The 22,989-nt window shown below is 38.6% G+C and overlaps 8 protein-coding genes and 2 long non-coding RNA genes across 25 annotated transcripts; 5 read left to right on the top strand and 5 right to left on the bottom strand.

Annotated features, from left to right (window-relative positions):
- Window positions 1–134: 134 nt before the first annotated feature.
- On the bottom strand, window positions 135–2,732 carry LOC116921780. 14 transcript variants are annotated; one of them, XR_006645570.1, is made up of 6 exons: window positions 2,718–2,732; window positions 1,861–2,686; window positions 1,332–1,423; window positions 869–1,029; window positions 374–806; window positions 135–321 (listed from the first exon to the last, which is right to left on the bottom strand). It is a non-coding gene; the product is annotated as an uncharacterized LOC116921780 (long non-coding RNA). The 14 variants fall into 14 exon arrangements; XR_006645579.1 differs by lacking the exon at window positions 2,718–2,732 and adding an exon at window positions 1,109–1,238 and having other exon boundaries at window positions 1,861–1,892; XR_006645575.1 differs by lacking the exon at window positions 2,718–2,732 and adding an exon at window positions 1,462–1,705 and having other exon boundaries at window positions 1,332–1,398; window positions 1,861–1,886.
- A 130-nt stretch (window positions 2,733–2,862) lies between these two features.
- LOC116921782 lies at window positions 2,863–4,067 on the top strand. 2 transcript variants are annotated; one of them, XR_004393580.2, is made up of 2 exons: window positions 2,863–3,681; window positions 3,764–4,067. It is a non-coding gene; the product is annotated as an uncharacterized LOC116921782 (long non-coding RNA). The 2 variants fall into 2 exon arrangements; XR_004393581.2 differs by having other exon boundaries at window positions 2,863–3,690.
- Window positions 4,068–5,807: 1,740 nt separating this feature from the next.
- LOC116921926 (histone H2A) lies at window positions 5,808–6,288 on the bottom strand. The gene has a single exon (XM_032928302.2). It carries the CDS (start codon window positions 6,207–6,209, stop codon window positions 5,829–5,831), a length of 381 nt encoding a protein of 126 aa, XP_032784193.2. The 5' UTR covers window positions 6,210–6,288; the 3' UTR covers window positions 5,808–5,828.
- A 317-nt stretch (window positions 6,289–6,605) lies between these two features.
- On the top strand, window positions 6,606–7,209 carry LOC123471268 (histone H2B.1/H2B.2-like). The gene has a single exon (XM_045172397.1). It carries the CDS (start codon window positions 6,655–6,657, stop codon window positions 7,024–7,026), a length of 372 nt encoding a protein of 123 aa, XP_045028332.1. The 5' UTR covers window positions 6,606–6,654; the 3' UTR covers window positions 7,027–7,209.
- A 19-nt stretch (window positions 7,210–7,228) lies between these two features.
- On the bottom strand, window positions 7,229–8,936 carry LOC116921930 (histone H4). Its single transcript, XM_032928306.2, has one exon. It carries the CDS (start codon window positions 8,518–8,520, stop codon window positions 8,209–8,211), a length of 312 nt encoding a protein of 103 aa, XP_032784197.1. The 5' UTR covers window positions 8,521–8,936; the 3' UTR covers window positions 7,229–8,208.
- LOC116921923 (histone H3) lies at window positions 8,815–9,380 on the top strand. Its single transcript, XM_032928299.2, has one exon. It carries the CDS (start codon window positions 8,922–8,924, stop codon window positions 9,330–9,332), a length of 411 nt encoding a protein of 136 aa, XP_032784190.1. The 5' UTR covers window positions 8,815–8,921; the 3' UTR covers window positions 9,333–9,380.
- Window positions 9,381–10,255: 875 nt separating this feature from the next.
- Window positions 10,256–12,868, top strand: LOC116921913 (ribonucleases P/MRP protein subunit POP1). Its single transcript, XM_032928279.2, has 6 exons — window positions 10,256–10,523; window positions 10,581–10,699; window positions 10,758–10,897; window positions 10,963–11,065; window positions 11,122–11,866; window positions 11,940–12,868. The coding sequence occupies exons 1-6, from the start codon at window positions 10,415–10,417 to the stop codon at window positions 12,842–12,844; spliced, it is 2,121 nt and encodes a 706-aa protein (XP_032784170.2). The 5' UTR covers window positions 10,256–10,414; the 3' UTR covers window positions 12,845–12,868.
- Window positions 12,869–12,883: 15 nt separating this feature from the next.
- LOC116921917 (dnaJ homolog subfamily C member 9) lies at window positions 12,884–14,404 on the bottom strand. Its single transcript, XM_032928285.2, has 6 exons — window positions 14,254–14,404; window positions 14,064–14,185; window positions 13,829–13,981; window positions 13,609–13,775; window positions 13,297–13,526; window positions 12,884–13,215 (listed from the first exon to the last, which is right to left on the bottom strand). Exons 2-6 carry the CDS (start codon window positions 14,155–14,157, stop codon window positions 12,996–12,998), a joined length of 864 nt encoding a protein of 287 aa, XP_032784176.2. The 5' UTR covers window positions 14,158–14,185; window positions 14,254–14,404; the 3' UTR covers window positions 12,884–12,995.
- Window positions 14,405–15,485: 1,081 nt separating this feature from the next.
- Window positions 15,486–16,589, bottom strand: LOC116921919 (dnaJ homolog subfamily C member 9). Of its 2 annotated transcripts, none has more exons than XM_032928290.2 (4): window positions 16,477–16,589; window positions 16,258–16,415; window positions 16,027–16,185; window positions 15,486–15,962 (listed from the first exon to the last, which is right to left on the bottom strand). In XM_032928290.2, exons 2-4 carry the CDS (start codon window positions 16,346–16,348, stop codon window positions 15,598–15,600), a joined length of 615 nt encoding a protein of 204 aa, XP_032784181.2. In that variant the 5' UTR covers window positions 16,349–16,415; window positions 16,477–16,589; the 3' UTR covers window positions 15,486–15,597. The 2 variants fall into 2 exon arrangements, with proteins under 2 accessions (XP_032784181.2, XP_032784182.2); XM_032928291.2 differs by having other exon boundaries at window positions 16,258–16,424; window positions 16,477–16,571.
- Window positions 16,590–20,309: 3,720 nt separating this feature from the next.
- LOC116921918 (allatostatins) lies at window positions 20,310–22,786 on the top strand. The gene is made up of 5 exons (XM_045172394.1): window positions 20,310–20,450; window positions 20,518–20,649; window positions 20,723–21,139; window positions 21,583–22,048; window positions 22,122–22,786. Exons 4-5 carry the CDS (start codon window positions 21,699–21,701, stop codon window positions 22,519–22,521), a joined length of 750 nt encoding a protein of 249 aa, XP_045028329.1. The 5' UTR covers window positions 20,310–20,450; window positions 20,518–20,649; window positions 20,723–21,139; window positions 21,583–21,698; the 3' UTR covers window positions 22,522–22,786.
- The last annotated feature ends 203 nt before the right edge of the window (window positions 22,787–22,989 follow it).

Below are 22,989 nucleotides of genomic sequence, written 5' to 3'. Positions count from 1 at the left end.
ATTTTGATATAAGAAAAAGGAATTTTGTATTTAAATAAAATACTAGATTAATGTTATCAGATAAAAATTATTCAAATAATGCAATGAAATATTTTTTTAAATATTTTTTATTATGAATACTTCAAATAGAATAAACTACATATAACCCCAATCAAACTCTGCACAAATTATTACACTAGGACAAGGATAAGGATAAGCATAAGCACATAAACAAACATACATAAATATTAAAACTTGTATAAAAATCTGTAGAACAATTCCGATTCCGCTCCGAATAACATCATATAATCACGTTTTTCAACTTTCACTGCAGGATTCAATCTAAATTATTAACAAAATGAATTAAATGTATTTAATTTCAACAAAGAATTACCTTGTCAATGTTGGTATTTGATCCAAGAAGCTTCTATAGGATAAGGAGTACAAACCACCACTGTCGACAAAATGATCATATATGTTATCAATTTCTACCCCACTATTTCATCGTCACCATTCGTTTCGCTTCGTGTATTTCGTCATATGGAATAGTTTCGTCAACGAAGAACTTCAATAATATATTACCCAAAATTCCTCGTTAATTATACAAGAACATATTCAAACAGGGACGCTCCCTCGCTCTACCGAACCACCTAACAAGATATTAAATTGCATTTTTATAATAACAAAAATCGCAACGCAATGTTTTCGGGTCATAGTGGCTTTAAATAAACCAGGAACAACCTTCAAAAATAAACTCAGCATAAACGCAAATTTCTCGTTTCAGTGTAAACATGCCGTAACATTGTGCAATCGGGTCCGGCAAACATCTGCATTAAAACCAAACTATTAATGTACAATAATATGATTGAAATTGATAAACATTTCTCACCTTACGGACATACGGCATTCCAACCCGAGAAAAAGGAGCTGAAATATCCATATATGAAATCAGAGATTCTTTCACAAATATACCTTCCCAGGTTTTCCAGAATGTAAAAGAGATGCTTCAGAAACCTTCTGGCAACCTCTAAAGATTTTCAAGAAATATTTCTAAAATCAACAAGGGTACATGAAAGGAACGAACATTATAAAAAAAAATGGAATTTTTAGTTTAAATCACAATCATCACCTTCTCTTAATATTCCTAATTCATTCAATATTGAAATGTCTGTAAATGCCTGATGGTACCTCTGCCACATAATGATTGCAGCTTACAGTATCACGGCAGAATGCTTCAACAATAAAGTCTTTGGCATATTCTAATATTTCACAATTGAAAACCATGCCAATATCATGGCATGACTATGGCAACACTAATCAACCACCCTTCAAAATAACCAAATATAACATACCTTAAACATGAAGCAGCCACCATGTAATGCAGCTCCATGGACAGAAACACAGTCAGCAAAATAAGCTCTATTTAAAAGTCAGTCCAGACATCCTATTAAATAGCAAAAATCAACAGATGCAATCATCTACCAGAGAATCCAGGATTAAGGACAGTACAGTAAATCAGAAAAATATGCTGTGCTGGAATACTAAACAAGTAATCCACAGCCAGCCTACTGGAAAATTCTTCTTCACGGAAAAAATTTCTTCACATTAAAGAAACTACATTAAATATAACTAATCCTCAATCAACTTCTGGTGTCAGGTACAATACCCTCCTCACCACGATACTAATGAAGTAAGATCTTCGATAAATGATAGTGCGTGACAAACCCTAGTAAAATCTGACAATTAGAGCGAGAATCTAGACGTACATTAAAACAAGCATACAAAACAATACTACGTCATGTTCTTGATATTAACTATACGACAGTACATTCTCAGTTCATGTATAAAACAAATGCAACGTTTGAACAAACAGACACTTACATGTTATTTCAGTGGTGGTCCAGAATCAAATGGACATCTGAAAATTTAGGCTCCCTAATATAAGCTATTTTTAAATGCCCGACAGGTGGCGAAAACAAGCTGTGCTGTACTTTTCTACCACGCTATGGCACTGTCGTCGATAGTGCTTAGATCAGGAGAGCTTATATAATGAGTGGCACTACAAAGCGAAGTTCTTTTGGATTTAAAATCTCGGCGATAGTGCAGTAAGTAGTTTTATTCTATTAGGAGAACAGTGTATTTTAAAGTTTGTTAGTATAATTTTGCATGGTTGTGAATTAACTTTTGGACTAGAAACGCATGCAAATTTTCATACTTTGCTGTGAAATGTCCCTTAAAACCAATTATATGACGATTGTTAAATTTTGTTTCCAACGTATAGTCGTGTTAAGGGAATTTTCTGTATGAGATCATTGTCAATTGAGATTGAATAATAATGTGAAGTTCAGTTAAGGGAATGTGGAGAAATTTTCTTTGTGATAGTCTTATTCCTATTTTTGATCAATATTGTAAGCAAAATGTTGAGGATTAATTGGTTGGCATTTCAACAGTTTATTCTGCAAGTTTGTTCTTCTCTCCATGATGCTGCAACTCCTGGTGGAGGATTCGTGACAATGGGTTTGCTACACCGATATTATTGAGGGGGTGATTAATTTGTGTTTCTAGTTGTAATCCTCCATTGAATAAGCAATTACATGTGCTATGAAACCTGTGAGTTATGGTGTTGGAATGATATTGTATATTTATTGAAAATGGGCTGACTGATACTTTACAACATGACAAGTTGTTTCACTCTTATTAGTTGAACCTGCCACATGTCACATATCACATAGTTGAACCTGTAACGTCAAAGGTACCATTAAGCATTTAAAGGATTTTAACATATGATTGCTTTATATTTCTTTGAGAATTTTCTTTCAGGTTGTAAGAATGTATTAAAGTTGAAGTGTCTTTTTCACTATGTGATGAGCTGGTGAAGGTAAGTTTGTACGGAGTAATATTATTAGTAATTGAGTGATTTGAACCCTATGTTAATTTTTCAGATTGTTTAATTCTGCTCTTATTGTTTAAAAGGCTATCATAGGTGATCAGGTAGTTTAATCAACAAGATAGTAACTGATTTGTTTTCTAAAATTGAATCATGTTGTGAAGTGTAGTTATTGGTTGGGGGAGAAACTTACTTTGTTCTGATCTGAGTTATTTTGACAACTCCTAATATAGGGTGATAGGAGAGGCCTTGGTTGATTGTAACAATTTTGAAACTGGTTTGTAGGAATGTTAATGTTGATGCGTTGAATTGGCGAATGAATTGTTTAACAGGTTAATCCTCCGTTGCAGTTCCCTGTTCTATCAGATATTATGCAATTCTGAGTTAGGTAACAATATCCAAATGAAATAGCAGATGAGTAGAACCGAAACTTAAAGGAGCAAGCCACCTATTGCCATGCTTTACTGTGTTAGCTGAGCTAAATATGTCAAAGGTACCATTTAATTGGTTTAAATTTTTAATATACATTTGTTTTATCAGGTCTGAATTGCAGCCCATTTCAAGTTGCAGTATATTTAACTGAAAAGTTAAATTTTTTTATTCACGTGAAGTCAAGTATCACATGTCACAATCTATCTGTATTTTAGGTGGTTCGTTATCAGCGAATGATAGTCTCGACTGTTAGTAAATGGATCTTGGATTTACTACAATTTCTGGTGATTTTACGGTGATTCATCGGCGGGGTTTGTTAACTGATTTAAAATACACAAAGTAAATAAAGATAAACGAAACGATAATGCTGCGATGTACATATGGTATATAAAGTATTTCAAAATTGTAAATAAGTACATAAGAAAAATTTTTTTACTAATTCATGTTTTTTATTCTTAATTGTAGGTCGCTGCTTGTAATGAAACCGAAAAGCATAGTGATACACACTCTGAAATGATGTTGCTGGCAAATGTAGCAATGTCAAAAAATTTTCCCACGTAAATTTTTTCCGATGTTAACATTTTTATAAAAAAGGATGATTGTGTGGTTTATTTATTTTCCTTTAGCCATGTTACTCCATGACTTGTGATAGAACTGTAACGGGTAATGTCGTAATGTTTGCCTCAAACATATTTTATATATTAATTTATATCAAATAATGAATATATTGTATGATGAAATGTTAATAAACCAAATCTTAAATTACTTTACAACATTTCGATAATTCTTTTAAATTAAATTATGACATAAAACATTTTTTTCCTATATAACTCATTTCGATAAATTAATTATCGATAATTAATAAAAATTTTTTTTTAGATTTTTTCCAGTTTTTTTTTTTTTTTTTTTTCCTGTAAAAATTTTTGGGAGGAAATTTTTTTAAACCAAAATTCTTCATATTTTCACGAAATAACAAAAAAATCATAAATATAAGTATGTTTTCCATGACCGAGTCGAACCTTGGACCTTTGAATTACCATGCCGCCGCTCTACCACTGAGCTACAACTGATATACTTGTATTCTTTGGATCTTCATCATAACACAATATCTAGGTAGACCTTTAAAATCTTCTTGCACTGTCGTTCTTGGGATACAGAGGCCAATCATGGTCCAACTGACAGGCGATAGCCTGGGAACTTGATAGTGGATCTCTCGGATGCACTGCCCACGTACCCCACATCAAGTGACCGCGTGGTGGTCAACGGAACCCGTCTCAGCTGCCCAGGGAATTCGACGGTGTATCGCTTGAATCCCTGCCAGGTACCCCACTTCAAGTTACTGTTTGGTGCCCAATTGCCCCGACGGAATTCACCCCAAGATACACACCACGCCGTGATCAAATCGTTACGAGAAACCCCTCCCATTTTATTACATGGTGGTCTTGGAAACCATGCTCAGCTACGCTAACGTAGTTCACCCCACGATATCTACCGGGAATTTATGAAAGTAACATAATATTAATTCGATCTGCAATTAAATCACAATATTAATCTATGTTATTTAACTCATACAGGAATCGAACCCTGTACTTCCAGCGTACCATGCCGAGGCTCTACCATTTAGCCATGAGTCACACAACAACTAGCACCATTTTTCTTATAATTTTAAAGACAATCTTTTAACACTTAGAAATGTTTTGAAGTAACATTAAAAGAAAATTTATATTTAACTTAGGATTCCGTCCATAAATACATTTTTAAAGATTAATATATTATAATTACCTTCAATACAACATTAGGTTTGAACTCAAGACTTAGTGTATGAATCACGGCTCAACATTTGAGCATTGGCAATGCACGCCATCTGTTTGACGCTCGATTCCCAAAAGAGTTAAATTGCAATCTAAGAACATAACTGTTTCAATCGGTAATTATTGTATTAAAATGTTTTCTTCTTTCGCATTCAAAAATAATTGAAAAGCAACATGATTCAATTTCTTGCCGTGAACGGGCGTGGTGAGGATCGGGGAACTATTGATTTGGCTGGTGACCGACATGTATGAGTGAGTCACTTGAGCGCATCTACATGCGCAGAACAAAGCCAGTAAAAGCTTTTTTTTATTATCTAAACAGAATTAAGAATAGTGGCGTGCCAAAACAAATATCACAACGAAATAAGGCAACGCCACGAAAAGGAACAGGCTAATCGTAATATGGGTTTACCAATTATGATTTCAAAGTTGGGATAGAAGGGTTCATACGTTCACGACTACAGATAAATTTAGTAGGAAGAATAGGGGGCAAAAAGGAACAGGTACCAAAACTACGGCTTTGTACACAATGATTGCAGTCATTCGGAGCGAAACAAACGTTTGGGACACTACGAAAAACCCAATCCAAGCTCAGACTCTATGCTCATTTGAATCTAGTTAAATAGATTTCAAAAATACGACGGTGGCATATCGGCGTTTCTGTAATTTGTGGTGGCCCTGAAAAGGGCCGTTTTTTAACAACAGAAGTGGCGAAGAAATTAGGCCTTGGCGGGCTTTTCGGTCTTCTTGGGCAAGAGAACAGCCTGGATGTTGGGTAGAACACCGCCCTGAGCGATGGTGACACCAGAGAGAAGTTTGTTCAATTCTTCGTCGTTGCGGATTGCCAATTGCAAGTGGCGAGGGATGATACGCGTCTTCTTGTTGTCACGAGCTGCGTTTCCAGCCAACTCAAGTACCTCAGCGGCCAAGTACTCCATGACAGCAGCCAAATATACAGGGGCGCCAGCACCGACACGTTCAGCGTACGAGCCTTTACGGAGCATTCGGTGGATACGACCGACGGGAAATTGAAGTCCAGCTCTGCTTGAGCGGGTCTTTGACTTTCCCTTTACTTTGCCTCCTTTACCACGACCAGACATGACAAGAGTGTAAAATAGATCAACTAGTTCCTACACTGAGGAAATTGTTAATGAGAACAAGATTGAAAATGCTTTTATATACCCAGTTGGACGGGGTATGGAAAAAGGCACTAAACCTTTTTAACCAATGGCCAACGTTCTTCCAGTAATTCCTGTTTTGGCATAGAATATGCTACAACGCTTTCCTGTTTCCAACGGAAAACCCCCCATTGGGTCTTTTTAGACATCTGCTTTAATCAGCTACCCTCATTGGCCCTAGCTATGGGAAATTGGCTCTAGCTATGGGAAATTGGCTCTAGCTATGGGAAATTGGCTACCTTCAGGTAGACGAGTAATTGATTCCTGATACAAATACGGCCAAAGGACATACACATGTACAATCGTTTTAACAGACTTTTTAGTACGTGGCTTGCATTCGAACTTCTGTATAAACAAAAAAAGAAAAATGCCCCCCAAGGTCAGTGGAAAAGCAGCAAAAAAGGCCGGCAAAGCTCAGAAGAACATTGTTAAAGGAGACAAAAAGAAAAAGCGCAAGAGAAAGGAGAGCTACGCTATCTACATCTACAAAGTGTTGAAGCAGGTCCACCCCGACACTGGCATCTCCTCCAAAGCCATGACGATCATGAATAGCTTCGTCAACGACATCTTTGAGCGCATTGCTGGAGAATCTTCTCGTCTTGCTCACTACAACAAGAGATCTACCATCACGAGCCGCGAAATTCAAACGGCTGTGCGTTTACTATTGCCGGGAGAATTGGCCAAACACGCCGTGTCTGAAGGCACCAAAGCTGTGACCAAGTACACCAGTACCAAATAAATACTGGTGTTTCTGAGACTAAACGGCCCTTTTCAGGGCCACCAACTTGTTAAAGAACTAGGATATGCTACACTTACTAGTCAAATCTACCAATGTTTTGCTATGATTTTGTAGTAACCATTTCTAAGGGATTGAATTTTTTTAGTTTGATTGGTAGATTGGTCTAATTGTAATACAGAGCGACAAACTTTCAACAAACTGGAATATAAGGAAGAAAAATAATTTCACTCTGACACTTATCAATACTTACCTAGCTTAAGTGTATGTACTGTGGGCCTTGACCACACTGAAAAGGATAGGGTCTCAAGTTAATTATCCATTGGCAAAAAATATTCGACAAAATGTAGCACATGTAGCACTCAATTGGAAGAATTTTCATCGCTGGCAGGGTAAGAAACGGAATAAGCTGTCGTGGAAAACAAATGACGTGGTTTGGGGGAGAACACATTTTTGCGTTGCCTTCCTAAGGGAATCTTCTGCTTAATGACTACCCAATGCAACGAGATTCAAGGGCTACGATTTTCAAGAAAATTAAAGAAAGGAGGAAGGGTAAGATAATTCAGAGGAAAAAAAATTGCAAACAACCAGTGTTGTCAAAAGAACAAACATAAAATAAAGAATGTTAGATAATCGACTATAATTTGAAACTCTGCATTGCCTAATATTCCTCAAACCCTGCTTAAACGTTCTTTCACTTGTACTCTTAAGCCTTCTTGAGACCTAGGTGGTATCCAAACGAGTGTCATGCAAAATCTGTTATGAGAAACATTTACTGGTGGCCATTATTTATCCCACTTTAAAGGAAACTTAATTTTTGGCATGGTTATCATAAAGCCAGAGTAGCATTGACTATGAATGTAGTTATTTTGGGTTCCTGTCTTAAGAAATTGTAAACCGCTTTTAGAAATGTTTACTTTTTTAGTAGCGTCTGCTATGTTTGAGCTCATAAAATAGTAGCATGCGCATTAATATTGAAATTGAAAATTGTACTTGATTGCTACAGTACATTAGAAATGTGGCTTTCGACTAATTTCGATGGAAGAGAAAGACAATTTCTCTTGCATATATTTTATTTCATCTTTTCCGCCAACATTTAAAAAGCAGGGGACATACTTTCTTCTTTAATAAGTGGTGGCCCTGAAAAGGGCCGATGAGTTCAGAAGCAGTGGAAGCCTGTGAAACCTAACCGCCGAAACCATACAGAGTGCGACCCTGGCGTTTCAAGGCGTATACGACATCCATGGCAGTCACGGTCTTCCTCTTGGCGTGTTCGGTGTACGTAACAGCGTCACGAATGACGTTCTCAAGGAACACCTTCAAAACACCACGGGTCTCTTCGTAGATGAGACCAGAAATACGCTTGACACCGCCTCGGCGGGCAAGACGACGAATGGCCGGCTTGGTGATACCTTGAATGTTGTCACGTAGAACTTTGCGATGGCGTTTCGCGCCTCCTTTACCGAGTCCTTTGCCTCCTTTACCTCGACCAGTCATTTTAAGTGTTTCAGGGTGTTTTGGAAAATACTGAATGAACAATGTTTCATCCAGTTTCCGTCTTATAACCCCGCTAGCTTAACTCTCATTGGCTACCACCGGCTTTGCCCTACGGACTCTACCCCACCTCATATGTACTGAGAGCTTTTGTGTTGCTCTACCCATCCCTCCCTTTCTAGTCTGACCAATAGCGTGAAAGAGCCAAGGCTTTAAGCATCCACTCACCATATATAAGTTCAACATCTTCCACCAGCTTTTAATTACAAACAGGTCTGCTGAACCGGAGCAGCAAAGAATAAGAGAACCTCCTGTCAAGATCCTGGCGAGAATAGGCCACACAGCCTGATGTTCGCCAGTTAAAAAACCAACTCAACCAACCATTACAAACTTCCACTCTTAAAATGGCTCGCACAAAGCAGACTGCTCGCAAATCTACCGGTGGCAAAGCTCCCCGCAAACAGTTGGCCACGAAGGCTGCTCGTAAGAGTGCCCCAGCCACTGGCGGTGTCAAGAAACCCCATCGATATCGCCCCGGTACCGTCGCTCTTCGAGAGATTCGCCGTTACCAGAAGTCGACTGAGCTTCTGATCCGCAAGTTGCCCTTCCAGCGCTTGGTCAGAGAAATCGCCCAAGATTTCAAGACCGATTTGCGCTTCCAGAGTTCGGCCGTCATGGCGTTGCAGGAGGCAAGCGAGGCCTACTTGGTTGGGCTTTTCGAAGACACCAACTTGTGTGCCATCCACGCCAAGCGAGTCACCATCATGCCCAAGGACATCCAACTTGCCCGTCGTATTCGTGGCGAACGTGCCTAAGCTTAAACTTCGATTGTTCAAATAAAACGGTCCTTTTCAGGACCACAACTTCATTTTGAAAAGACTACAAGACAGCTTTGCTTCAGCATGTTAAGGTTTTTCAGGCAGCTTTAGTTGTTTTGTAAGTCTTCTGGTTAAAAGCATTTCGACTGATTTTCGTAAACGACTGTAGAAGAAGAGTTATTCTAAAAGTAAGTGTTTTAACCTTGGCAGATAGTGCACAGTTGAATAATAATTGAAATGACCATTCGAAATATAACTGTAGAGCACTCCGATATGACCGATGAAAAAAAAGCGGGTTTGGTTTGAAAAAGATGTAGATTAGATGTTCCTCAGATCCTTGTTTTGTTTTCAGATATAGTAAAAGGTTGACTTTGGAACAGATAAAAAAAACTTTCGAAGCAAAACTTACTACTTTGACATAATATGCATACTGAATTCAGGTGATATAGTTCAAATGTTTAGGTTTTTCACTATCATTTCAAATTTTGCTATCACAGTTTTATCCAACGTAACGTTTGGATAGATGCACTTGCACATCTGGCTCTATAAGAGCTACTAAGGATCTACTGATCTACACCCCGTTACTACTCCTGGTGACTGGTGTACTTCATCCTAAGACCACGATAAAATAGTAAGGTACAGACATTATCGCCTATCCCAAAACCTCGGGTGTTTACTAAGTGGCTCCATGATTCCCCGCTAGGTTCGCTAGTCTAGCAGGCCAGTCGTCTACAGGGGTGATAGGGCAAAACACCTTTTTTATTTTTAGAATTTTTTATTATCAGTTCGTGTGCTAGAAAAGTAAATCCACTAGAGCTCCTTTTCATTCCCGTATTATTTGGATCAAAATCAAAATGACGGTGCAATTTGGGAATTTTTCAGGAGCCCTAGTGGATTTGCTTTTAAGCTGCTAAGACCAACATGTGCCTCTCTAAGAGTGCTACCTTCACCATCTATCGAGGGAAAATTGCATTAAATGAGGTCTGCTGCTGCCATGCTGACGAAATTTAGAAGAGAATCCAACAACAACTAGTTGCATTCGTTAAGTGAAAGGAAAAATAAGTGCAAATAGTGCCAAAATGACTGATAACAAATATAAAATGGTGGGCAACGTTCCTTCAGATATATCTGTTGTTCGATTTGCTACTGTAAGAGCTCAAGAAATTGTTGCACTTACCAAAATGATAGGTGAGCTTGTTTCCCATTTCTGTTTATAAAAAAGGCTTTAAACTAGTTTAATTCCAGAAAATCCACAAACTACAAAGCTTATATTTCAAAAACTTCCATGTCATATGAGAAGAAGAGCAATGAGCCATAATCCTAACAGAATGCCAAGACTTCTAAGAGAGGCACACAAGTCACAAGTATGTCGCACATTAAAAAATTGTACTATGTTCTTAGAAAATGGTAATTTCTTTTTAGATGGCAAAAAGTGGTCCCGCTTTAAAGCCAAAAAGGCCTAGAAGGAAATATCGACGGAGACCAAGCAGACTCCTTGAAGAATATAAGAAACGGTCAAGCAAAATGTCTTGGCTTGAAACACACCTGTGGCATGCCAAAAGGTTAGTGTCTAGCTGTTTGCATTACTTTTTACTATGTTTACAATGTGTGAATTTGTATAAATAAGGTTTCATATGACTGCCAAATGGGGCTACCGTCTTCCTGAAAAGTCTTGTGCTCGTGGACACAGATTCTGTCACCGTTCAGTAGCTGAGCATTGCTTACTTGTGGTATGCAACAATGAGTTAATAAAATTATATGAATGACTTAATTTATTTTTTACTAGGATATATCATACTTGTGTTGCATTGAAATACAAGGTCCTCAGAATGCAATCATTCCTGAGCTTGCTCCACTTTGTGATCCTAAAACTGGCCCTACCTTTGGCGCTTCTTCTTTTCTAAATGGAACTCGGGAAGGTCGAGTAACGATTTTTCAAAGAAATAGCTTCTCACGCGGCCCCATAGGCTTAGTGACCTTTTTGTGGCGACACGGAGAAACACCTGATATGAGGACCTTGTGGATATGGTGCCACCCAGCGTTCTATGAACAGTTTTTGGTGGAGCTCAATTCTAGTTATGGATCCAACTCAGACTCATTAATTGAGCAAACCAAGATTAAGATCACCTTGAACAAAGGGAAGTTAAATCGATTTAGACTGCGAGGACCCTTCGCACATTCCGTCATATCAAATCTACTTGATAAAGAGATCCGAAAGGTTTTTATTGCATCTCAGTCCCCTGGATTTGTCGCCGGTGTAGACGTCAGAGATCCTCGTATGATTCTTCCACAATCTCGGGTTAAAGAGCACACATCCATGCCATCCCAATGTGAAACCGTAATAACGAGCAGAAGTAGATTATGGGATGCCAGCGTTCGAGATCAAATTGCTCAGGTACGGACTTCTTTCCCTGACTATGTTGTCAATGGCCGGCGCAGTCAGTTACTGGTTCCTGGATCTGAACTACCCCTCCAACCAGAAGAGATTCCAATACCACTGTTAATTGTGAATGCATCTCACGAGAGTAGCGGTAACGAATCACGATTTAAAATATTTTCTAACATTTTTTTTTTTTTTTTTGTAACACTATTTTTTCATTTAAGATTTCGTCCCTGGTTGTGACGTGATTTTCCCGGCTGGATGGGCTACAGCCTTCTGGCTTGCACTGATTTATAGTGGAGGGCATGCGGGAGGCCTGAAAGATGTGGAAAGCATGAATTTTGAATACCAAATTTGTAGTGATCTCTGCCTAGAGGTGGATAGTAACGCTGGAAAGACTGCGGCTGCTGAACAGAAAGTCAAGCTTATGGAAGATTACTTTCGTAAACCACCTAAAACTAGAACCAACTTCATAAAATTAGCGACTCCGTTTCCCTTCAGTATCGACTGGAATCGTCTCTTAATAGACTGGGGTTATCAAGTGGAGCAAGGTTTCACTGTGCTACGTGACAAGAAGTTGCTGAACACGTTATCTCTGAATAATCAAAATTTACTATCGGAATTAACCTTCTCCTACCCGCAGTTGGTGGCTGTCACAATTCGGTTGAAACATGGTTCACCCCGTGATTTTTCAATGATCTGCTTACCGAAAATGGATGACAAATTCAACTCACCAATTAATGAACCTATTCATCAGGATCCAGGTGCCAAAGAACGGAAGATATTGCGTCAGCAGCACAGTTCACAGTTAAAAACTCTTGCCAAGAAGAGAAAAGAAAGTCGAAGTTCAGATGACAAAGTTAAAGATTTCTGTAGTGACGCTGTAATTGCTATTCATAAGGAAAAAATGCGTTCGTTATGGTTACCACCGTCTTGCAATTTAAAAACTTCCTATGTACGGCCGGTAATAGGCTTCGTTACCAAGGGAGATTTCGGCCTCAGTGAGGGAAAAGGTATTGGTCGTGGATACATAGTCATTCGTTCCGTTCCACAGATTTCTGCATCACTTGTGTTGGTTCGAAATCCTGGAACGAGTTTGTATATGTGGGCCGAAATTGCATTGTGTTAAATACATTGAAACCTTAGAACTGAATCACAAAGCGTTATGCATGTTATGGGATAAAGTGGTATTTCTGAAGGGTATAGGTTGTCACGTATGTTCCTTTATTGAGATGTATAAGCCTATGATGAATGGGGGGAAAAAAAGAAAACTTTAAATTTCATTTTTTTGAGACCCTTCCTTTCTTGCTTCTTTGAGGCAACACTTCTTCTTCTTCACTATCATCATTGCTTTCGTTTTTCTCTTTTCTTTTGCTAGTGCTTTGTTTCTTGGAAGTTTTACCTCCATACTTAGCCTCAAGAGCACTGAAAAAATTGTTCGCTGATGCGGCTCTATCCATGTTCCTCTTTTGAATTAATGATCGGAGACTGTCTTCACTTCTAGAAAATCGAAGAATGGTATAGTGTAATGATTGGATGGAGGCTTAACTTGTAAGGAAGAATATTAAAACAACTGGGTACCCATCTAAAGAATTCGTAAGGCCCAATTCTTCGGCCATTTTTTCTGCCATTTTGGCTTCGCGTTCGCCTTTCTTTTTTCGAGCGTCTCGCTTTTTCTTCGGTTCAGAAGTAAAGGCTTTGTAGCTGGGTACCTCATCATTATCTACCATTTTCTGAATAATATCTCGAATTCTCGGTTCATCTTCAGTCGTGGCACATAAAACTGAGCTCATAATATTGTCCATATCTCCCTAAGATAAGTAAAAGATAATAATGGCATTAATGTCATTGCAAAAGTTCACTATTTAAAAGCCAAAAGGAAGGTGACATTACCTTGTAACGCTCATAAAGTTGTTTTACATCCAAAGTTTCTTCTTCAGACCCTTTGTATTTATTTTCAAATTCTGTAATATCTTGCTCTGTTACTTTTTTGAAAAGAAGTCTCCAATAATCTTCCCAGTTCACATCACCCTTCAAGAAGTCATCGTCATCAACACATCCTGTAAATGGATGCTTATTATTAGAGTAAGCTTAATAGAGAAGTCTAACTTACCTGTTTCATCATAGATTCTGCGTTTTTCCTGATCACCCAAGATTGAATACACTTTACTAAGAGTTTGAAACTTTTCTGTAGCATTTTCCTTTTCATCTTCATTGACTCTGTCAGGATGAACTTTTAGTGATTTTTTGTAGTATGCTCTTTTTACTGAATAAATAAAAGTATGAATCAAACAAATCATTTAATAATTTAAGATAGATATCAGCTATTTTAATTTGTTAATGCATACTTGCTGCATCACCAACATCTCTATCTACTCCTAACACATCATATAGGGAAGTGCAATTAAAATGCTTATCACACAGCTCAGTTAAGCTTTTCATGGTTCTATGATAATCTCAGTGTCAAATACTGTGAATAAGATTTACAAAATGTTAGTTAAATTATCAACATAACAAGATGACTTTTCTACATCTTACATCTTGTCAAACAATTGAACACCGCCAAATGTACCGGCATTGCCAGATGGAGTGATTTTGGTTAAGCCATGGACTACTCTTAGGGCTCGGTCCCGGTTCTCGAAAACCCGGTTTACCCGCGGTTCGTCGCCAAAAAAGTCGCCCATGAGCGATCCGGGTAGTCTATTTGCCAAAGTGGGTAGGCTGGGCGGATTTGATGGGCAAACCGGGTATACCCACCGCCATCTTGGAAAATGGCGGCTTGCAAAGCCCCAAGTTAAATTAAAAGGGAGGGTAGCAAAAAAAAATTTTTTGTGGCGGGAAATTCAAAGGGCGTCACTTGATTTCAGGGAAAAACTCGGGTAATCGGGTACGAAATCGGGGATAACCGGGTTTTGAACCCTGGTAATGGAAACGGTTTTCGAAATTGTGTTACCCACATGGTACCTGGGTAGGTAGTGGGCACAAAGTCTCAAGAACCATTACCCACCGGATCCAATTTTTTTGCCGAGAAGACCTACCCATTCGCCCAAATACCTACCCATTGGCCACGGGGCCGAGCCCTGAGCAGGGTCATAGATTAGATGGTTTGAGAACTCCACACAAAATACCTGTAAATAACCCACGCCCAACGTCACTATTCGCAAACCCGATTTTTTATGCTTTTTTGGGCTCGCTCCCTCCGAAAGTGCTGCACCGTACGGAAATCTCATGCACTACAACTCAATCTCTCTAGACCTCTGCTTGGTGCTAGTATTCGAAAACTCTATTCTCGTGTTGGTGCATTCAGACCTCCGCTTGGTGCAGCACTTTTGCAGGGAGCGAGATAAAAAATCTGGTTCGCGAAATGCGACGCAATCCCTTAACGGCTCTGTTCCACAAACCAAATGCCCTCCTATTCTCTACGATTAAAATACGCATTGTTTAAAGCACGGAAAGATAAAAAGATTTACTTACTACAGTCAGATTTTAAAAACTATGTGAAATATAGAACATGCATTTTTAGTCTAAAAAAATTGACAGACAAGAACATTGATGATTGCCATATACCGAAAATGGCTCCAGATAAATCAAAATTCGATGACAACCGCAGCACAATTCTCTGCGGAGTATCGTGCCAGAAAAATCGCCAGGTCTTTTAATGTAAAGCCTAAGTTTCAAATAAACTATACAAAAGAAGGTTATTAAAATTCGTAAATTGTGTTGATCGGAACGTATTTCTTTCCTCAGGCATGCCGCACTAATTGAATGGATTGTCGAAGTTTTCTTATTTATTTGTTTATCTGAAATTGCGAGTGGAGTAATTCAAATGGTTAACAAATTCACAAAGAATTTACCACAATTATATGAAAGAGTGCCTCTTCCTCAGAGCTCTCTATGCCTCTTATTTTTTGGGTTTTCTTCACTGAGAGCATTACGTTTAACTGATTTTTTCTCTTCTGTATGTTTTACTGGATAAGGGTTATATGCGCTAATTATGAATTGAACAATGTCCTGGATTCTGTTTTCATCTTCAGGAGTACTACACAGAACTATATTCATTATTTTTGGAACATTGCCTTTGTAGAGCCTAAAGAGTTGCTTGATATCGGCAGTTTCCTCTTGAGAACCTCTATACTTATTTAGAAAAGAAATGATGGCTTGATCATTTGCTTTTTTAAAAGTAAGCCTCCAGTGACCAACCCAATCAAAATCATGTCTCAAAAGTTCTTCATCTAGCCAGACACAACCTAAAAAAAATAAACACAAAAGGATTTATTATATAGAAAAAGTAGAAACAATCTTTATTTTTACGTGTTGTATCATACACCCATTTCCTTTCATAATCACTTAAAATGGAGTATGTTTTAAAAAGGGTTTTAAATTTTTCAGAAGCTTCATGGTCAGTTTGGCTTCTCTCACTCACAAAACCAGGATGATATCTCAAAGAGCGTTTGAAATATGCTTTCTTTACTACAAAAAAGAAAGAACATATAAATTTGCATACGCATAAAAATCAAGGTACAAGAAGAGGAATAATTATACGTGATCTTCTATCTGCATTTTTATCGATTCCAAAAACCTCATAGAGATTGGAGCAGTGGAAATATTTAGCACATATTTTTGTGAGCTCCATTAGGAACTTGTGCTAGGATGGCAAAATCCAATGAAGTAATAACAACTGAATGACGGAATATTCTATACTAGAAGAGCTAAGACATTATTTTCGGCAAAATTTAGACAGTATTTTTCTTCAATTGGTACTTCGTTTTGAAAGTAGGACCATGCAAATTCACAACATTGTCTGCTTGGGGAGATATCCAACCATGGACTACTATAACTTAAGGGGATTCCCTATCTCGCCGTGTTAAAGCTTGTCGGGTCTCGGGGGCTCTTTTCATGAAAAAAAAAATACGCCATTAAATGCAGCTTTAAAAGGCGATTCTAACTACATAATTTTTTTCTTTACAAAACGCATAATTTAAGGAGATATTTGATTTTAATTGTAGAAGGAGGGGAAAAAGGGCGGTGCCATCTACCAACCAAAAATCGCAAGTTCTTGCTGATTGACGACTGAACTCGAAATTGACGGGGCCACCTATGAACCAAAATCGCATGTTCTTGCCGATTGACAACTCAACTCGAAATTGTAGAAAGAAAACAAGTAATGAGTTAGGATTTTTGGCTCCCAGATGGCACCGGCGGCCCGCCCTTTTCCCCTATTTTTTTTTTTAGAAAAGAATAAATATCTCATTAAGGGTTAATTTTCAGTATAGGAATATTTGGTAATTCAATAATTATTTTTTTATGTTAAGTTTAATAACATCTTTTAAAAAATTACATGGCCGACATAGGAATTGTCGAAGAGTACCGTCCTTAAGTTATAGTAGTCCATGTATCCAACTTAGAATAAGCGCGACTCTAGTGAGCTGTAAGCACACTCTCAAACTTTGTACACAGCCCAGGGTTTGTGGATGCTCTACAACCTGGCAACCCCATCAACCCGCATCAACCCCCAGCTTGCCCCAGCCGCTCGTAGCTCTTTTCTTACGTGTTCTAAATATAATTAAAAATCTGGGCAACAGTTGTTTAAGACACCTCGGCCACTGAGTCCGTACTCCGTAGCTCCTATTTCTTATCCCTATCTTGACTACGCAATTGAATTATGTACCCTTACCCTACGAATAACATTCCTTTGTACTGTATCTACTTTGTAACTTAAAATTGGTAGTCTTCTATAATCTTCGCCAAGCGAAGAAGAGTACGAACATCAATCAGCACAGCAGAAACAACTCGTCTACCACCATCGAAGTACCTTCCTGATATTCTTTGATAAAATTTTTTTGTCTCCATTAAACTGACAACCTTATTTTGTTTTATCTGGACATCACTGATATATGGGGGCTCTCTGCTGAAGCATCAATTGTTGCGTGAATCGAAACGCTTGTAAGCGAGATATTCCGGAGTGGCATTAGGAAACGAATGGGTCGTCAAACTGTTCCTTTGATAACGGCTTTCCAATTGAAGTGGATGTGGGGAAATGCAAATCCTAATTGGTTTATTCGGTTGACTTATTTTAACTATACGTATTATGGCCTCATTCACTTGCCCCCATGGGTGCCGCCTTTGGTATAAATTTTTCCATGCCTTGACGCCCAGGTGACTTGGATGTTAATTGGTATTTCCATTTCCTTTGGTTGATTCAGCTTCAAAGGTCTTTATTGACATGCCCAAAAGCTGATAGATGGGACAAGTCAGTTTCATTAAAGGCGCCGAGATGGACATAAATATTGTCACCATATCGCGTTGAATAGTTCGAATGGCTGAAAGGTGTTAAATGGCTCTCAAGCAAATTAGCCTATCTCGAAATCGATCTATCTGCAGCATCCTTTGCTACTCTCATGGGTGCAACGTCAATAAAAATTTGCGGATTCCCGAAACATTGTTTGGAAAGTAAATTTTTTTTTTTAAACGTTGAAAACGATTAGCCATTATTGCCCGTCTGGGCGTTTTGGGAACTATTCTAATGTTTTACCATTTTAGTAATTAATCCAAATGTTACCAGATGAAACCTCGATGTAAATTCACGTTCAAATGGTGATTGAGCATCTTCACCGCAGCAGCGAGCTAACGTACAGTAGTTCCTAACAGATGTTCCAAAGCCAATGTCACCAGACCCTAAAGGCAATGGAGACGTGTAAGAAAAGAAGAATGTGCAAGATTTCTATTTGAATTTGTCTGTGTCTGATTGATACAGACTCTTAAATGCAGGATATTGGAATTGCTCAAGAGTGCAGCTTTAACCAACATTTTCTGGGTCAACAATATCATTCTTGTAACTCGACGATGCATTCTAAAACAAAAAAGTTTTATTATTTGGTATAATATTTATAGAAGGTCTTGAATATAATTTGCAACAAGCTTCAGGTTTTTCATTATCAATAGAAGAATAATGAAGGCGTCGTTCTCAGACATAGAGTCGGATATGACTTTAAGATGGCGCCGTAACGTCATATGGAGTTCGAGGGTCTAGAACAGTACGTACAATGCCGAAGTAACGTATAATCGAGTGCCATCCTTTTATTTGCCATTTGTTCATTGGATAGTGGTAGATACAGTGATGGTGCCCTTTGAGGTCGATACCATATAACGAAACCTCATTGCCGACTGTCAAAAAGTTCCATGATGTACTGTATTGTACAGCAATAACCCATATCAAATTTCGAGCAGAAATGGCAGAACAGAAATAATCTTGTTAATGAAAAGGCTGTCTGGTAACAATCTGAAATCTGATCAAGGAAATTACGATAGCTTCTGACTTACCAAACAAGTTTTGTCCCAGATATGCTCCTAAGCCTCAACTGGAGTGATATGAAAGCTGATCACGACAAATCAAATGGTTTACACCGTGGTGGACAGGACATCAAGTAATGGTTGCAAATCGCAGCGAAATAAAAGCGATCTATCACTTGTCGACACACTGAAGAAGTGAAGATACTAAACAAAAAGGTCAGTACTGTACCTGTTGCATTTTCTAACCACGCCTCTTGACGACATTTTGGCGGTCTGCTAAAACAGCGTGGACTTTTCACTCCATTGTCCATTCACAAACACATAATTAAGCCCATGTTCAATGAACTATTAAGTTTCTCTAGACCACACTAACTTTATTAACGAGAATCGCCCTTCTGTTGCTTTAGCTTGTTGGTTGCTTTACACATCAGAATATCAAATGTTACAGTCATCAAAAACAAACTATCTAACGTTCCCAGAACTTGATCAGATTTCACTTATGCCTTTTCGTGTTTAATACTGCGTTTGACAATTATGTGTTAAGGTTTCCCCGACAAAAACAACAACTTGGAGAAAACGAGATGTGCTTAAATCGCATAGACTTATGTAGTCTATACGAGTGTGACATTTAGATTTGCTTTTCCAACCGGCTGATTTTTCTCTCTTGTGGAATGAAAAACCGTAAACAGTCCCATGATTTCCATCATACAAGCTATATGGAGAAAAGGGGTCTTTTTGCTGGCAATGGGGAAAAAACAAAGCCTGATACGTCGCAAAAAACCATCACACTGTAGCCTATGCTGAAATGTCAAGTAAAAACTGCTTCCCATGAATTGTAGTTTTGATGAAATACGGGTCTGAAAACCTTATCCGGCGATTTATAGCCAACTACGGGATGAAGGATCAAAATACCGTTCAAACAGAACGGTTGGCGGTCCAGTTTACGGGTGACACAAATAGGTGATTGCTGGTAAAAAAGAGACGCGTGTCACTCTCAACTATCTCGTTCACTAATAAACGTCAACCTTCATCGTAACTGTTAATCAGTCAAAGTCATCTTGATCGTATTATGCGTCTCTCGACCAAACTGAATTGAAACTCCTTTCCATTTTTCTCTTGCTTCGCGCCTTCTACTGTAATGCATTTCGACGAATCTTAATTTGCAGAAAATGGTTGTATGTCACGTTCTATTTATTATTCATTAGGTTATCGTGACAGGAGGTGACAGTCATCAGCATCCTTTTCTTGACAAAAACTTCTCCATTACGCAGTATATGCTGCGTATCCTTTTGTAGATTGTAAATAAGAAGAATCTGGCTGTCCCACGTCATCACCCCTTGTTGACTCAATCGGCACGTTTTCTACAGCACGTCGAATATCTATTATATGTTTAATCGTAATCCGTCCCCATTCACGGAGTATATGAAAAAACATGTTCAAATAGTGTAAAGTTTCCGGCCAAACAATCCGAGCCTTTTATACAGTAATCCTTAACAATATTACTTTCGGCAGGTTTTCTATTGACAATCAAGAACTTCAAAGTCACAGGAGGGGCAAGAAGTGATACTGGGAACGTATACTCTACCAGGATCATTCAGGATTTTGACGGATATCGATCGAGAAAAAAAAACGAATTCATTTACGGTAGAAGAAAAAAAAAATCGAAATGTAAAATTTTTTGCTGATTCAATGCCATGTTTGTGCTGTACATCTTTAGGATTGTGAGCGTGGGTGTAACTGACTCAGTGGATCGCGTTGGACAGAACTAAACGCGTCGCAGAAGAGTAAGAAAGTACAATTTTACACTTTGAATATTTATGCCTACTCGGTATGCGTGATGCGGCGGTTTGATTGCCCGGTCACCGGCAATTAAGTGTTGAAGCCATCTGTGAGGCGCTTGATGCGCAGGTTGAAACTCGAAGGGAAATCTTTTGGACGGAGGCGTAGCTTCGTTTAACAAGACTCCCGGTATAAAAGCTGGATGTGGGCATTCAACAACCGAGTCGCTGGCCGGAGCAACCATACAACAGACCTCTAGAACATAACGCGTGACAAGTTAAAGAATTCGGCATCATCCGTCATCCGCTAAAAAGTGATTCGAATCTCCTGTCTGGTCGTGTCATCAAGTTTCTCGGTAAGATTGACACCTTTTGACTTGGTTGCGTACATGATCGTTTACATAAGATAAATTGACGTCACACTTCAGATAAGCGAGTTTTTGATTGCGACCTTTCAGAGTTCTTAAGAAAAACGCAATCACGATGTTAACAATATCGCTCATTTATAACAAGCAAAAAGTAATCTTTTTTTGACGCTATCCATGTGTCCGTCAAGAAGATATTGATGATGTCTATGCTTCTCATTAGTGGTTGAAACAAACTCGTTTGTCTTTGATGAATAAGGACGCATGACAGGAGTTTTTCTCTGGTGGGCGACAATTTTTTTGAGTTTGAGTTTAAAGCTATAAGGATTCCCTAAATTAAAGTACATTATCAGTCTCTGCCACCCGTCTAAGCTCGAGTAAGATGAACAAATCTCACAAATTATTGGAGTACGTACGTTTTGTTTTCCATACAGATTCCATTGAATGCGACCAAAATACGAAATGTTACTCCTTATCAACCGCCCTGTTTCTGCTACTGGCATTCTTTCAGTCGTCACAATGCACGGACATTAATAACGATTCTACAGTAATGGAAACGGTAGGCGATGACTCACTGGATAAAGCTGCCACTATCGTCGCTGAAAGTATGGTCAGCACCGAGGACGGACAAGGCAAGCCATCGGCTTTGTCACTTGATGGAAAGGCAACACGTTCCCGCTATTTCAAATCCTTCGGTGGCGCAGGAGATCCCAATCTGAGCATCTATTCTTTCGGTTTGGGTAAACGAACAAGCAGGAGCAACTCGATCAATCCATATTCGTTTGGACTTGGTAAACGAGAAGGCGGTAACGTCAAGAATTATCCCCAGAATCCGTATTCATTCGGACTGGGCAAACGTAATCCCATGTACAATTTCGGATTGGGAAAACGTGCCGACCGGTATCTTGTTTCAGCTTTGATACCTCACTGTCAAATGATACTAACAAGTATGACATTTGTTTACTTTGATTAGGGACAACGATGCCTGGAAAAGGAATGCTAATCGATTCGGCTTTGGTTTGGGCAAACGAAACCTGAAAGATGAAGATCTGAGCCAGTGGTTGAACGATGAAGGATATTCGCAATTCGACGATACTGAAGAAGATGTTGAAGTTGAAGAAAAAGAAGATGATTCTCACGAGTATATGGAGGCCAATAAACGATCCTCTGGAATAACAAATGGACAGGCTTTTTTCCCAAGTCATTTGCAAACGGCTTTCTATGGTGGGCCTTTATTGCCAACTTTGGTGAGGAGCAACCAAATGGCAACTTCAGGACTTGGCAAGTCACGCACTTTTAATCAACAAGCAGCTAACGAGATCCCTAACCTCGGTAAACGACTCCCGGTTTACAATTTTGGGCTGGGCAAGTAACGACGCAGCGCGAAAGGCCGCTCCAAAAAAAGGAATAACGAAAAAAAAAAAAAAAAAGGGAATGTTGGCCGTATCCTAAATTATTATGCATTTTCTCTTTACCTGTAAACTGATTTCAACAAATTTTTACATATTGAAAAACTTGCTCCTAAATATTCCTTGAATTGCTTAATATCTGCCGACTTTCAACATACGAATATATTGAAATCATTCAATGCGAGAGCGAGTCTTACTTAATACATATCCGACGTCAATGTTGAAACCATTTCAAAATTCTCCTTTCTCATCTTTTTACGCTCTTGACTTCACCAAACAGAAGTATTCTGATTTCTAGCTAACAGACTGAACTGAATGACCATCATCTTACTACTAATTGTAGCACATTCAGACAAGTAATTCTAATTAAATTTGGCTATTGGAACGAACCACTACAAGGCCACAGATTTGACGGTTATAATAAGATTGTTC

This window comes from Daphnia magna, linkage group LG4, assembly GCF_020631705.1.
Source record: "Daphnia magna isolate NIES linkage group LG4, ASM2063170v1.1, whole genome shotgun sequence".
Lineage (NCBI taxonomy): Eukaryota > Metazoa > Arthropoda > Branchiopoda > Diplostraca > Daphniidae > Daphnia > Daphnia magna.
This window is presented reverse-complemented; position numbering and strand designations above follow the sequence as displayed.

Excerpts from the sequence above, each read along its gene's own strand:
- LOC123471268 (XM_045172397.1), top strand. The coding sequence starts at position 6,655 with ATGCCCCCCAAGGTCAGTGGAAAAGCAGCAAAAAAGGCCGGCAAAGCT.
- LOC116921918 (XM_045172394.1), top strand. The coding sequence starts at position 21,699 with ATGGAAACGGTAGGCGATGACTCACTGGATAAAGCTGCCACTATCGTC. Across the intron at positions 22,049-22,121 it reads TTGGGAAAACGTGCCGACCG|GGACAACGATGCCTGGAAAA; the intron begins GTATCTTGTTTC and ends TACTTTGATTAG.
- LOC116921919 (XM_032928290.2), bottom strand. The coding sequence starts at position 16,348 with ATGGAGCTCACAAAAATATGTGCTAAATATTTCCACTGCTCCAATCTC. Across the intron at positions 16,186-16,257 it reads AAATGCAGATAGAAGATCAC|TAAAGAAAGCATATTTCAAA; the intron begins GTATAATTATTC and ends TCTTTTTTGTAG. Across the intron at positions 15,963-16,026 it reads ATGGGTGTATGATACAACAC|GTTGTGTCTGGCTAGATGAA; the intron begins GTAAAAATAAAG and ends TATTTTTTTTAG.
- LOC116921930 (XM_032928306.2), bottom strand. The coding sequence starts at position 8,520 with ATGACTGGTCGAGGTAAAGGAGGCAAAGGACTCGGTAAAGGAGGCGCG.
- LOC116921913 (XM_032928279.2), top strand. The coding sequence starts at position 10,415 with ATGACTGATAACAAATATAAAATGGTGGGCAACGTTCCTTCAGATATA. Across the intron at positions 10,524-10,580 it reads TGCACTTACCAAAATGATAG|AAAATCCACAAACTACAAAG; the intron begins GTGAGCTTGTTT and ends GTTTAATTCCAG. Across the intron at positions 10,700-10,757 it reads GAGAGGCACACAAGTCACAA|ATGGCAAAAAGTGGTCCCGC; the intron begins GTATGTCGCACA and ends ATTTCTTTTTAG.
- LOC116921917 (XM_032928285.2), bottom strand. The coding sequence starts at position 14,157 with ATGAAAAGCTTAACTGAGCTGTGTGATAAGCATTTTAATTGCACTTCC. Across the intron at positions 13,776-13,828 it reads CAGAATCTATGATGAAACAG|GATGTGTTGATGACGATGAC; the intron begins GTAAGTTAGACT and ends ATCCATTTACAG. Across the intron at positions 13,216-13,296 it reads CTTACGAATTCTTTAGATGG|AAGTGAAGACAGTCTCCGAT; the intron begins GTACCCAGTTGT and ends TCGATTTTCTAG.
- LOC116921926 (XM_032928302.2), bottom strand. The coding sequence starts at position 6,209 with ATGTCTGGTCGTGGTAAAGGAGGCAAAGTAAAGGGAAAGTCAAAGACC.
- LOC116921923 (XM_032928299.2), top strand. The coding sequence starts at position 8,922 with ATGGCTCGCACAAAGCAGACTGCTCGCAAATCTACCGGTGGCAAAGCT.